At 34.4% G+C, this 14,046-nt stretch overlaps 2 protein-coding genes across 2 annotated transcripts; one reads left to right on the top strand and one right to left on the bottom strand.

The window, feature by feature from the left end:
- Positions 1 to 4,783: 4,783 nt before the first annotated feature.
- On the top strand, positions 4,784 to 7,642 carry LOC114412425 (protein RER1A-like). Its single transcript, XM_028376321.1, has 4 exons — positions 4,784 to 5,269; positions 6,834 to 7,014; positions 7,156 to 7,218; positions 7,297 to 7,642. The coding sequence occupies exons 1-3, from the start codon at positions 4,908 to 4,910 to the stop codon at positions 7,207 to 7,209; spliced, it is 597 nt and encodes a 198-aa protein (XP_028232122.1). The 5' UTR covers positions 4,784 to 4,907; the 3' UTR covers positions 7,210 to 7,218; positions 7,297 to 7,642.
- A 1,549-nt stretch (positions 7,643 to 9,191) lies between these two features.
- On the bottom strand, positions 9,192 to 11,969 carry LOC114412424 (cysteine proteinase COT44-like). Its single transcript, XM_028376319.1, has 4 exons — positions 11,435 to 11,969; positions 10,299 to 10,534; positions 10,025 to 10,165; positions 9,192 to 9,744 (listed from the first exon to the last, which is right to left on the bottom strand). The coding sequence occupies exons 1-4, from the start codon at positions 11,880 to 11,882 to the stop codon at positions 9,469 to 9,471; spliced, it is 1,101 nt and encodes a 366-aa protein (XP_028232120.1). The 5' UTR covers positions 11,883 to 11,969; the 3' UTR covers positions 9,192 to 9,468.
- Positions 11,970 to 14,046: the final 2,077 nt, after the last annotated feature.

The following is a 14,046-nucleotide window of genomic DNA, read 5'->3' as shown; positions in this document are numbered from 1 at the left end:
CACCATAATCACCCTTGATCACGCCTCCACAAGTTTCTAAGGCTCCCAACTGAGACACTGTAATCAATATTAATAGCAATCTCCCCTTGATGAGGCATCTTCCAAGAAATAAGCTCACTTCTACCATTCAAAATATTTCTAACAAAATAATGACAATCATGACCTATAGAGATGGACATAATACTCTTCGAAATTTTCTCCTTCACATCTCCAAAATTCCAACCTTTATTTGGAATCATTCCCAGACCACCAAATCTTATCCAAAGTAACTCCAAATCTCAAAAACTAATCTCTAACTGGACCAATATAGCATAGACTATGCAGCAACCGGGCCTTCCAAATAGAAACTTCAAAAAAGGAATCAATCCTAGATATATGAATAAAAGGAATCCATAATGGCCCTACTTTCACACAATCACCAAAAATATGAAAAAGGGACTCATCCTGATCATTGCAAAGAGGAAAAGTAGCCATCTACGCTAACCTCAACCTCAATCTTCTACCATTTATAAGCAAACCTTCATGTTCAGCTTTCCAAATTAGCATTTAAACTCTTTCAAGTCCTCTCCACTTTGTAATTTCTTTTAAAACAAGAGAACTCGATTGAGAAGAAGTTTCTCCCAAAGAGTTATAAGCAAATTTACTTGAGAATTCACCATCATTAGTTAGACTCCATGCTACCAAATCCCTCCCAGCATTAGACTTGGGGCAAGGTGAAGCAACAATATTCTCCTTAGTATCTTGAGCTAACAAATTATCCAACCTATCCCAAGCCCAACCACCAGAAATAGAAGAATACTCAGCCACTGACCTCTCCAACTCAACTTCTGGAATAGAAGTCAACACTTAATCCTTCAAAATCCCACCATCTAAAAGCCATCTTGCCAAAAACGAATACTACTTCCATCACCAACCCGCCATATGAGGTGTTTCTCAAACTACTCCCAAATTGTGCAAATGCCTTTCCAAAAATTACTACCTGACTTTTTAGCATTAATATTTGGAATAAACTCATTACCACAACCGTACTTACTCCTGATGATCCTTGGCCAAGCACTACTTCTATTTGTCCTTAATCTCCAGTTTGCCCTCATCATGAAAGCCAAATTCACCTCCCTTGTTCCCCTAAGTCCTAATCCTCCATTTCGTCTAGGGGAACAAATCGCATTCCATGAAATTACATGCAATTTCCTTCCAAAATCATTATCTCCCCAAACAAACTTTCTACAGGCTCTATCTATATCTTCACACACAAATTTCAGTACAAAGTTGAATGCATTACATAAGTAAGAAGAGCTTGCAAAACATACTTTGTTAGTGTATCTCTACCAGCAAAGGAGAGATTTCTCGCTTTCCACGCACTTAATCTTTGATTAACCTTGTCTAAAATGAATTGGTACGTACTACGAGATGTCCTCTTATGAAAGATAAGAATCCTTAAGTGTTTGCCAAGGTCATTCATGGCTACAATACCAAGCTCATTTGTCAATTGTTGCTTCAATTGCCATTCCACATTCTTTGAGAAGAAAATACCAGATTTATCTAAGTTAACCTTCTGGCCCGAACTCTTGCAAAACAAATTCAAAATTGTTTGGATAATTCGAACTTGATCCATAGATGCTTCAACAAATAAGATCAATTCATCTGCAAAAGCCAAATGCGACATCGTTGGACCACCCCTATTCAACCAAACTGGCTTCCACACACCTTGACCAACAACCACCGAAATCATTTGAAGCAATCTTTCAAGCCAAAGCGTAAAAAGATATGGGGAAAGGGGATCTCCTTGACAAATACCCCGCCCAGGTTTAAACTCCTCAAGCTTTTCACCATTCCACAACACCTGCATATTGGAAGTTGAAATACAATGGGTATCAAACTGATCATATTAGTGGGGAAACCAATATCCCTCAAAATGTCTTCAATAAAGCTCCATTTTAGGCAATCATATGCCTTCTCCAAGACCAATTTAATAGCCATCCAACCTGTCTTACCTGTTTTCTTCCTCATCAAATGAAATGCTTCTTGTGTAATCACTATAGTGTTCCCAGTTTGACGAGCAGGGAAAAAACTTGCCTGAAACGACCCAACTAGATTCGCCATGATGGGTCTTATACGCTACACAATTATCTTTGTAATTGTCTTGTAAGAGACATTACAAAGACTAATTGGCCTGAAATCTTTAACGAAAGTCACCTTATCTTTCTTGTGGATAAGCATGAGAAAAGTATCGTTTATCTCTTCTATTCTCCTTGGATCAACAAAAATATCTTGGATCAAACGATATAAATCCCTGCCAATAATTTTCCATTGAGTTTGAAAAAATATAGCAGGAAAACCATTTGGGCCAGGCGCTTTCATGATGCCCATATGATGGACAGCATTAAAAATCTCCTCATTCAAAATTGCCCTCTCCAAATTCCTCAAATTCACATTATCAAAAGGAGGAAAAACATTAGACAACTCAAAAGGAAAGTTACCAACCTCATCTTGATACAACTTTTTTATAAAAGTCCGTAATCATATCCTTAAGAACTTGCGCATTCTTTACCTATTCACCATCATCCTTCTGAAGGGCACCATATCTATTTTTTCTTCTTCTAATAGTTGTTACACCATGGAAATATCTCGTGTTCCAAATCTCTATGCTCCAATCATTTGGCCTTGGATTTCTGATACCAAAATATTTCTTTTTCTGCTAATACTCTCGTTATCTTTGGTTCTATATGCGTCTCTAGAGCTTCCTTTGCCTTCTCCCTGTATTTAATGGTAGGTGTTGCATCTTTCTTAAACCCTTTCTCATGGGTAGAGCTTCCCCTATCTTAAGCTTTTGGGGATTTTTACCTCTTGCCTGGTTCCTCACTATCCCTTGGTTTTGACCCGCAATACATCACCATCGTGGCCCACCACTCTCTCACCTATAGCAATTTTTTTCTTCCTCACGTGATCAACTTTACTACTAGAGGCTTGTTCATGTGTTCTTTCTCAGCATGCTTTGTGGACCCCACCACGACCACCTCTGCTTCCTTATCATGCACCTCTTTATCCTTTCCACCGTTACCTAACTCCTTTCTGATGATTGTTGAAATCTCATGAGTTAAGGCCTCAAATTATGAGGACTCAACTAACTACTTCTGCTTGGAATTAGAAACTGACCCCGTGCCGCCATTGACCCTTTTCTTCCTTGAATTCCGTTTAACAGTCAACCATGGCCCGTAATCTCCCCCCTCCTCATTATTTACTTGGGTACAATTAATCTTTTGCTGATTTTGGGCGGTTACAACATTATTACAAATAATGACTCCTTGATTAGGCACCATAAGGCTTATGTCAATAACCCTCATTGCTCCTTCACCTCCTACGACCTCCGTGGGCTTAGGCGGCAGTTGAGTTACCAGATGTTCACCCTTGTTCTCCCCCAGGAATTCAACACAATTCTCTTTCTTGTGCCCAAACTTCCCACACCAAAACATATGTAGCATGCAAGTCTTCTTATCCAACATTATCACAAATAATGACTCCTTGATTAGGTACCATAAAGCTTATGTCAACAACCCTCATTGCTCCTTCACCTCCTACGACCTCCGTGGGCTTAGGCGGCAGTTGAGTTACCAGATGTTCTCCCTTGTTCTCCCCCAGGAATTCAACACAATTCTCTTTTTCTTGTGCCCAAACTTCCCACACCAAAACATATGTAGCATGCAAGTCTTCTTATTCAAGGTTAAGTTAGTTTCAAACCTCTAACAAGAATAGCTGGGACTAACTGCTTTTCCTAGTCCATCTCAACCTTGATTTTAGTACATTTTCCTCTGGATGAGTTGATGTTAATTGGTCCACTTTAAGAAAGTTTCCCAACTGTGATTTTGTTTCCTATAATTTTAATTGTTCCAATTTTGTCTTCATAATTTTTGTAATTGTTCAAAATGAAATCGTTTCAAATTTCCTCAAAATAATTTTTCTTTGTTTATACCTAGAATATCTTCAAACAACCAAAGATCTATTGCTAAGGCGTAAACTTCATTGAAATAAGTATTACTTTCTTTCTTCCAACACAAAGTCTTTTTTATAATAAGATAAAAAAAATTCCCTAAAAAAATGAACCTCTGATATTATACTCAAAAAAATTCAATTATCTAATGTTAGACTTTGTTGGTAAATTTTTTTTTTATATAAATAATCAAAATATAATAAAAGTTTGACGTGACATAGATTTGTTTAATTTATAAAAATAAAAATATTTAAATAAAATTGGGAAAAGAAAAATATATATCCATATTTGATACAATTTTATTTTAAATATTTTATTCTTAGACTAAAATAAAATTACAACTAAACACCGATGAACATGTGAATTGACACAATTATTTTAACTAATTCATAACTTCAAACAAATTTTAAATATATAACTATATTAAAAATTGAGAGGAAAAATTTTAAGTGCAAATTCATTCACCTTTACCAAAAAAATTAATTTATATATCTCAAAATAATTACCGTGTTAGATAATTTTACACAGATAAATAAAAGCAATAAATAGATTAAAAAATAATAATTTTATAAAATTAATCTTATATTATTTACAAATAAAAAATAGCTAATATTATATTAAAAATTAAAATAATAATTATTTTAAAATAAATTTTTTGTATACAACAATTATAATGAAAGTAGTACGACAAAATTTTGGTTACTTAATTTTATAAAGTTGAAAATCTTTTGTGTTTGGTCCAAGAGAAGATCAATTTAAAGTAAAACAAATAAAAATAAAAAGATGGTGTATTGGTCATTTGGTTTGGACTGAGACCAACAGGACAGGGTATAGTTAAATTGCAAGAAGCAGCCCCTACGGGAATAAAACCGACAAATCGTTAAACCTCGGAGCCAGATATTCAGAGCGGGTCCCACCGATGATGGATACTGGCGGAGGAGGCGGAGCATCGTCACCGACAGCCACCATGTCGCGGTGGAAGTTTGCGGCGTGGCGGCAGTTCCAGCACCTGCTGGATAAATCGACGCCGCACGTGGGACGCCGGTGGCTGGGGTTCGCGGCGGTTGCGCTTTTGTACGCGCTGCGCGTGTACTTGGTGCAAGGCTTCTACGTCGTTTCGTACGGCCTCGGCATATACATCCTCAACCTTCTGATAGGGTTCCTCTCCCCTCAGGTGGACCCCGAGACCGTGATTCTCGACGCCGACGTCCCCACCCTCCCCTCCACCGCTTCCGACGAATTTCGTCCCTTCGTTCGCCGCCTCCCCGAGTTCAAGTTCTGGTTCGTGCCTTCTTCTCCCTATTTTCAGATTCTAATTTATAATTACTTCATCGGTCCCCGAACAACGGTGATTCCGATGAATCACAATCATCTCGGAACCCTAATTCGGCGGCACAATGAAGCTTCGTGTTGTGTTTTGTTTGTGGTTTTATAGCTTTATTTTGTGAGGTTACTGTTGTAGTGTAGTGTTATTTACATGGTTATGTGTTCTGCAAGTTTTTTTTTTGTAAGAAAAGAAAAAAAAAACAGTTGGTAATTTCAATTGCAGCCAAGATGTTGAAGTTTGTGGGTTATCTGCGCTGCCATTGTGGCCGGATTTGGCTACAATTTTTTGTGTGGTGTTAAGGATTGTGATGAAATGGCACGTCTGTCTGCAACCGCAGCAATTTAAAACCTTGGTGTTTTGTATGATAATTGCTGGTGCCTACTTGGCACTGACAGTGCAGAGTAGGAAAGGGAGACTGGTGCTAGGTTGGTTGAAGGGCTGGTGACCACTTCCGACACTCAAGTCAGTGTAACAAAGAGTAACAACTAGTTATGAGGGAGCCGCACCAGTCTCTCACCCCTACTCTATACCAGTGCTATCCATTGCGAAAAATGATGGATTGCCAATAATCTGCTATATCATATTTGATTCGAATCTTCTATATTATGTAATGGATAGCGTTGTGGGCAAATAGCGAAGTTTCATAGCCATTGCAAATTGAAATATAGACATAATATGAACTCAAAAGTTCATTTGGCAAGACTTGCCAAAAATGATAAGAGGGCACATGCCGCAATGACGACATTGACTGCAATAGTGGCAGAAGTCGCAATTTGCTAATTTGAGGAACTCTGTGATGGAATAGCACTATATCATCACTAAAGTGGCTATTTAACAACATTGCATTGCTCCAGACTCAGCCAGTGCCACGTGGAAGTTAGATAAGATTATGTGGAAGTTGTTGACAAATGTGGCCACAGTTGCAGTTTTGTCGTGTTCTTATATATTACAGGAAATTGTTGACAAATGTGGCTGATGCAGCCACAATTGTAGTCATGGACACCAAAACCTTGACATTGCAGTCATGGTTGTGGACTGTTCTCTAAAACCTTGTTATATGTGGAATTGAAAGAATAGACTGGATTTGATCTGTCAGTTCTTCCCACAAAAAATCTAGATTTTCATTCCTAAAAATAATGAAATTGTTTAGAAAGGCTCCCGTTACAAATCAGCACTGCATTGTATGTGTGACAACTATGGGTTTCTTATGTTCATTGTCAGTGTTCCTCCCATATTGCTTGCTCTGCTAGTTTGAACTTAAGAGGGTTTGGCAATGTTATGAACTTAAGAGGGTTTGACAATGTTGTATACTTGTATTCACTTCTTTGCATTAAGCTAATGACATTTTTCAGTATAAGAAGGTGCCATTTTGATGTTCTTTTCTATGGGTATTGTGCATTTGTGCTTCTAAGTTAGTAGAAATTCTTGATTCACTTCCAATTCATGCTTTTGCCTTCAGGATTTTGACTGCAGATGTTGCGCTTCTACTAAAGCTGCTTAACTTTCCTTTGCGAACAGGTACTCAATCACGAAGGCATTTTGCATTGCTTTTGTGATGACTTTCTTTAGTGCGTTTGATGTTCCTGTGTTCTGGCCAATACTCCTCTTCTACTGGGTGGTCCTATTCTCACTTACAATGAGGAGACAGATATCTCACATGATTAAATACAAATATTTACCGTTTTCATCTGGAAAACAGGTAAACTAACATCTTCATTGGGCATAATTATTGTCATAGACTCATGGTTTTGTATGGCTTGGTCCATTTTTTGGTGTTCTTAACATAATTACATCTTTGTTGCTAATGGTAAAGATTTGGTTTTATTTATTTTACTTTTAGCGCTATGATGTAAAGAGAGCACCACCAGAAATCACAAGCCTTTCAGAGGACTGAAATTTTCAGGTTAATTGAACTTTATTTGCTTCATTTAGGTCACAAACCAACATGTGGCTTGATATTATTTGCCGTATATTTTGACAGATGGAGCAATCTGAGGATTTGATGGAAGTTGAAGAAAGTTGCTTTTGAGGTCTTGTATGGACAACGGGATGTCTGATTTCCATTTGAGAAATTGTTTAGACTTTGGGCGTCTTGGATGTTCTTACGCCCTAGTAAAAGATTCAGTTTAGGGAGATATAATTGGAGTTTCTAAGGGCTCTTTCTTTTACTCCTTTACTTTCTATTTCTTTCTATATAGGTGGGCTAATGGCTCTTGTTCTTGAATTAGTACTAGTAGTCAAATAACGAGAATTTTAGATAGCTAGCTTGTGTAGAATGAAATCTTTTTCATTTCTTACAATGAAGTTATACCGATCTATTTTTTTTATTGTATATATAAACATTTTAATTTTTAATCAATGATTTTTTGGAACTATATTTTCTAGAAATAAGCTCATGCAAGAGTCATTTTGGATAATTTTTTCAACAAATGATTATAGGAGAACAAATTAAAACAAAAATGAATTAAATTTTCCATATAAGTTAAAATGAACTTATATATTTCAATTTTTTACTAGTTCCCTCATTGAATTTTTTTCACAAGTACCTAAATTTTTTCAAGGTTTTCCTAAGTTAGAAGTTGAACACCTATGTTTTCACGGTGGGTTGCCCATCAAGCATTTCATTTATGGACGTAAAATACAAAGTGCCAAAGAGTATCTGCATGTTTGGATTAACATACTTTTGAGGATAATTGGTTATGTTTAGATTTTAGGTGATGGTTCAAAAGTATGTTTGAAAGTAGAATCATTTTGGAGTCATGTTTGATTTTTCTTCAAAAGTATGTTTAAAAATAAAATTTTGCTTGTAAACTCAAATTTAGGAGAAACAAGACTTGAGATACTTTTACAAACTTTAATTTAAACATGTTATGAAACTGAGTTGACTCTCCAAAATTACGTTTAACACTTAAAAGTACTTTCTTAATGGCCAACCAAACATGCCCAAACTTTCCTGATGTAAACTGGAGAGTTATTAAAGTTGCCCAAGAAGATTACAAGACAAAATGTAATTCCTGTAATTGACATGATTCTTGAATCTGGTTCCAGTCTATAAGCTTAATTGTTGGTAACTGTATGTATGCAATGTGCTGCTGGTTGAGTCATACTGTAATGACACTGCCATTTTTGCATTGTACTTGGGATCACTTCACTTTTTTTTATCCCCTTGATCAATCACTATAGAAGTCAACACGAACTTTGTACAGATTTTTCTCATTCATGATTACATTTAAACAGTTACATATACGCTTAACGGAAAAAACACTGATCTTTGTCATTAGCATATGGCGAAAAGGTAATTCTGAATCATATTCTTTCAAACTTACTGTCACAGATTTTAATGTTCATTTACCAGTCTAGCACTATGACATCTTCCATGCTGATAGGGAAAGAGAACGTCTGCAGGAAATTTTTAATTGGTAGCACCTGCAATATAAACTCTTTTATTTTAATCAGCAAATATTAATTTATTAGTTGTTAGTGAGAGCAATTCAAAGTTTCAAACTCATGACCTCTTCTATCTCTCTTCACCGTTAAGTCAACCTTCTAACTCTACAATATAAACTCTTGATTTACTAGAGTTTATATAGTGCATCAAGAGTCATTATTGCAGTTGCTACAACTGCAATATAAACTAGATAGACCCCTGCTAATTCTCAACAAAAACAGAATATAGACTGCTGCTAACCAGTTGTAGATCGGTGTTCAATTGAATTTTTACATGGCACAATGATAAGCAATTCGAGAGTAGCATCGTAATATTTTCAAACTTTCAAGTGCTCAGAGTATCAAGCTTGAACAATAAGGTGCTGATTCAGAGAATTTCTAACATTGTACCGAGTTTTTCACATTGAAGAACAGAAGCACAGGGTCTTGGCAAACATTCAATATCCATATCAGAAATATAACTAGCGAATTGATATCATTAAGGATTTCAGATAAAACATTCAAATGGAATAACAATGAGTGAAAACCGGTACAAATTGATTGATAATCAGGTTCACTTTTAACCTGAAGAAACCTATGTACAAGAATAGCCCAGCACACATTCAATAGAAGCATCTAAGATATAACAGAAACATCACTTTCTTGCAACTTCAGCACTTGTTCCTCTTTCCAAATTCAAAGGTCATAAATAACGATGAAGGTTATATCAAGCACTGCTAACATACACCTCAGTGCTTTCATAAACTGAATTAGGAACTGCAGAGTTTAGACCATTCTTCACAGGGTAGGAGGCCTCCATTGTAATTCCACACTTGCCCGTGGAGGTTCTCACGTTGCGCTGCATCTTGAAATAGCCATCCTCACCCCATCCAGTGCCCCATGAATTCCTCACCAGCCAGTAATCCACACCATTTTCAGAGCCATATCCAACAACCACTACACCATGGTCTAAACTTGTCCCACATTTACCAGTAAACACACCCTGAAAAAAAAAGAACCAGAAATTTGTTAGCACATATATGACATCTATACATTGATGAATGTTGTTGTCTCAAGCTTGTTGATATTTTTTTATCCATAAAAATCGAATACAAGTACCAAGAATAACTTGTGCACACTGTTCAACCAATTGAGCTAGACTCCCTTTATAGCTTATAAAATTTGTAGTTTGCACTTTGCATAGTGCTTACCACTTAAGAACATAGTCTCAAATCAAAATCAATGTAGTAATCATTGTGGACCTTTTTAAAGAGTAAGCTTACCGATTGATAAAGTTGCAAAGCCCTGCCAGAGGCTTCAATAGCAACGCTTACAGGTTGATGAGCCACAGCTTTCTTTAAGGCATTCTCATCATATGGTGGAACATCCTCGTACCCATCAATATTCACTACCTTAGCATTTTTCTGCAGAAGTATAAGCCACTCAAATCATTAGCAACAAATAAATTGTCAAGTTTAATAATATCAGGCAAAGTTAATTTATGTGTTTTTTTTTTTTTTTTTCTGTTTTCAAAGATTGCTATAGTGAGTTAGTGACCTTAGTTGGATCACAGATGCCATCAAAGCCCCGGTATGGGTAATCTTTGTCAGTATCAATGCCACCATTTTGAATGATGAATTCGAATGCATAGTCCATAAGGCCACCATTGCATCCTTCATTGTAGGCTCTGTCACAGTCCACAAGTTCTTGTTCAGATAAGGACACAAACTTCCCTGTCACTATCTTGTTTATCGCTTCCACTGTGGCCACCGTTGAGAACGCCCAACAACTTCCTGCATAAAGTAAAATTAAAAAATAAAAAAAGAATAACTTAATAAATTATATTTTCTATTAATTAATCTTCGTACTCTTTTATAAAAAAAGTATCAAATAAAAAATTATATATTTAATGTCTTAAAAATATAAAACGTATTTAATATTTATCTGAATGTTGAAAAATAAATAAAAGGTTTAAAATTATTCATAGATAAATAAATAGGATCTAACAGTCTTTCCAATTGCAAGATCCAAATCTACCCTTCAAAGTCAAACTCCAATCAAATCAAACCTACCATAACATTCCAAGTTTTTAATAAAAAAAATTGTTTAAAAGAAACTTACGTTACATTTATTTTTTTGGTTTAGGAAAGTTAGGTAACATTATTCTAACAGAAGAAAATCTCAAGAACCACAAAACATAAATAATATAGCACGTCAATCAACATATAAACACATAAAATCTATTCAGGCACATTAAATTGAAATATTTTCCTTCAATTGTAGTTTTTTATTTTAAAGTAAGACATGCCACTTTTATTTATTTTTTATATATGTTTTCAATTTAGAGTTTTAAAATTTAATCACACGCCTTTCTTTGCAATCAAGTTAGTTATTTGTACACCGAAAAGAAGTTAGTTATTTATAGTGTTAAAAATATAATCTCAAACAATGTAAAATATCTACAAAAACCATTAAAAAAAAAGAAGTATCTTTTAGTAGAGTTAGAGAAAGCTATTATAGTTGAATGTAAAACAAATCCTTATCTGTTAAGTAACCTTAGCAAGCAAAAAAGCTGTTACGCTTGAATTTAAAACAAGTCCTTATCTGATTTACTAACCTAAACCTTAGCTAACAAACATTACTTTATCAAAAGAAAAGGCAAAATGATAGGGAAAAAAAAAAAAAAAACTCACCACAACTTCCCTGATCTTTGATGGGAGCAACTGCACCTTTCATCCTCCAGTCCACATGCACCGGCAACCGGTCACGGGCGCTGAACGCGTAGCGGTGACCGGTGCTCTTGGTTTTCATGAGTCTGCGCTTGGCATTACTCTTGGTGCCCAAATACATGGCACGGTATTCCTCATTGGTCATGTCAGCAAACTTGTTCAACCCAAGTTTGTAAGTGTTGTTTAGATTGTTGTTGTGCTCTTGTATGAACCCTAAGTTGTCCTTGAAAACTTGGAATCTCTTGTCCTTCTTTCCCAACTCATTGTACACCTTTTGGTGCTTCACCAACCACTCCTCGTACATGGCCATGACCTCATTGTCGGTGTAGTTGATGATGGTGGAGGTCTTAATAGCATATGACAAAGTGAAAGAAAGAAAGAGTAAGGTGTATATCATGGTCATTGAAGCCATGTTGGTGTCTGGAAGAGGAGAGAACAAAGGGTAAACAAGTTTTGAAGTGAAAGGTTGTTGTTGGTGATGTGAAGAATGGGGAGTAGTGAGGTTATATAGAGGGAGAAAAATTGTTTAATATTTGAAGGGGGTTGATGTATGGTGCCAAAAGGGAAATAACTTGGGCAAGTGGGTGAATCAAAAGTGGGTGAATACATTCGCGATGGAAATTGGAAATGTAACGCAATTACTAAAGATAATAACTGCCACACCACGTGGCCTCTGAGTTGATATGATGATAATTGAAATCTACGATTATGGAATCAGTACCTATTCCTTTCATTATTGCCGTATTAATTAATTCGTGAATATACAACAGACTAACAGGCAGTTATTTAAAAGAATGAAATTCGTATAGTATAGTGTACTAGTACTTTCAAAGAATTAAATTATTTTTTTTGAAAGGAATCAAACACTAGCAAATGCAATAACATGATAATACATGCAATTATATTATTATTATTATTTTTAATTTTTGGAAGAATAGTAAATTAAAATTAATTACTTTTTCTAATTTTTTTTTATCTATCTCTTAGTATTTCTACAACACAAAATAAGAAAATATATTAATAAAATGATTATATTTTAATACCAACTAAAAAATTTAACCTAATTTCTTATTTTTTTTTCTATATATTATTTTTAACATATTTAGTTCTATCTTGAATTTAAATATTTTTTAAAGAAATTATCAATAATTAAAATAGCAATTATATATTAGATTTATGAAAATAAGTTGTGATATATTTTTATTTTTAATTATTGGTAAAAAAATTAAATTCAAATTAGAACTAAATATGTTGAAAATAATATATTGAAAAAGATAAGAAACTAAGTTAAATTTATATTAAAAATACAAAATATATATCATATGTATGTTAGGAGCCCATTTAGATTTTCAAGAGAAATTAATATTTGTGCATTGATAATGTAAAATATAATTATTTTATATTATTATTTAATCATAAATCATCATTTGAATTACTTTAAGAAAATTAAATTATTTTAAAAATCAATAAATTTAATATAAATGATAAATTATGATTAGATGTGTAAAATATTTTACACTGCACATTTATAATCTTTTTTCTCATATCAATATAAATATTCTATAAAAATATTATTAATAATGATTTGTAATTAAATAATAATATAAAATTGATTTATACTTTATGTACATTTTTACGCATTGCAATGTACTAATAGTATGATAGTGGCTACTGATAAATTGTTGACATTGAGAGTAAAAAATTCACTAAGAGTATGTTTGGATGGGAAAATTTAATAGGAGAATTTAATTTTTTAAATAATTTTAATTACTTTTCAGTTAAATAAGATGTTCATATAAAAAATTTGAAGAGAAATTAAAATTTCAGTATTTTGGTAAGGTATTTTAATTAACTTAAATATTAGGATTTCAAATTCTTTCAAAAATTAAAGAATTTGAAATTACACGTTCTTCTTCCTCCTCCAACAGCTTCTCACCCTTCTTTACGCTCAATCTCTCTCTACGCTCATTGAATCTCTCTCTTCTCCCTCATTGAATCTCTCTTTGCACTCAATCCTTTCTTGCAATAGCACTCAAGCTCAACGTGTTTTTCTCTGAAACACAGCTTCTCTGTCTCTGATTAGTCTCTCTCGGTCTTTCATCTAAGTATTATAGGGTTTATCTTTGTTTCAATCCTATTTTTACTATTTGATTTCATTAATTTGCATTTCATGTCTATAATCTAGGGTTTGTAGGTTGCATTTCACCAAACTATGTTGGATTTGGATTTGAGTTTGTCTGATTATAAGATCTGATGTTGCATCTAAGTAACAGATACATTATACAATTTGTTATCACATCTCCTTTCTTTTGTTGAGTATTCTATTGGAAACCGCGACAGAGGATGCAGAGGACAATTTCCTAGCTTGGCTATAAGATATGATGTTGTTCTTTGCATGTTGTCGTAGTGACCTTAAGGCATAGTTCCATTTGCTAACCTCCATTGAGCCAGAGAACAAGAGGCTTTGAAGTTGGATCATTTTCTGATCCAAAAAAAATAGTAAAATTGATAATATAATATTAAATGTAGAGATTTTTTACCGAGTTGTTAATTCCTGCTATAATGGACACTATAGT

Source organism: Glycine soja, chromosome 5, assembly GCF_004193775.1.
Source record: "Glycine soja cultivar W05 chromosome 5, ASM419377v2, whole genome shotgun sequence".
NCBI classification, from domain to species: domain Eukaryota; kingdom Viridiplantae; phylum Streptophyta; class Magnoliopsida; order Fabales; family Fabaceae; genus Glycine; species Glycine soja.
This window is presented reverse-complemented; position numbering and strand designations above follow the sequence as displayed.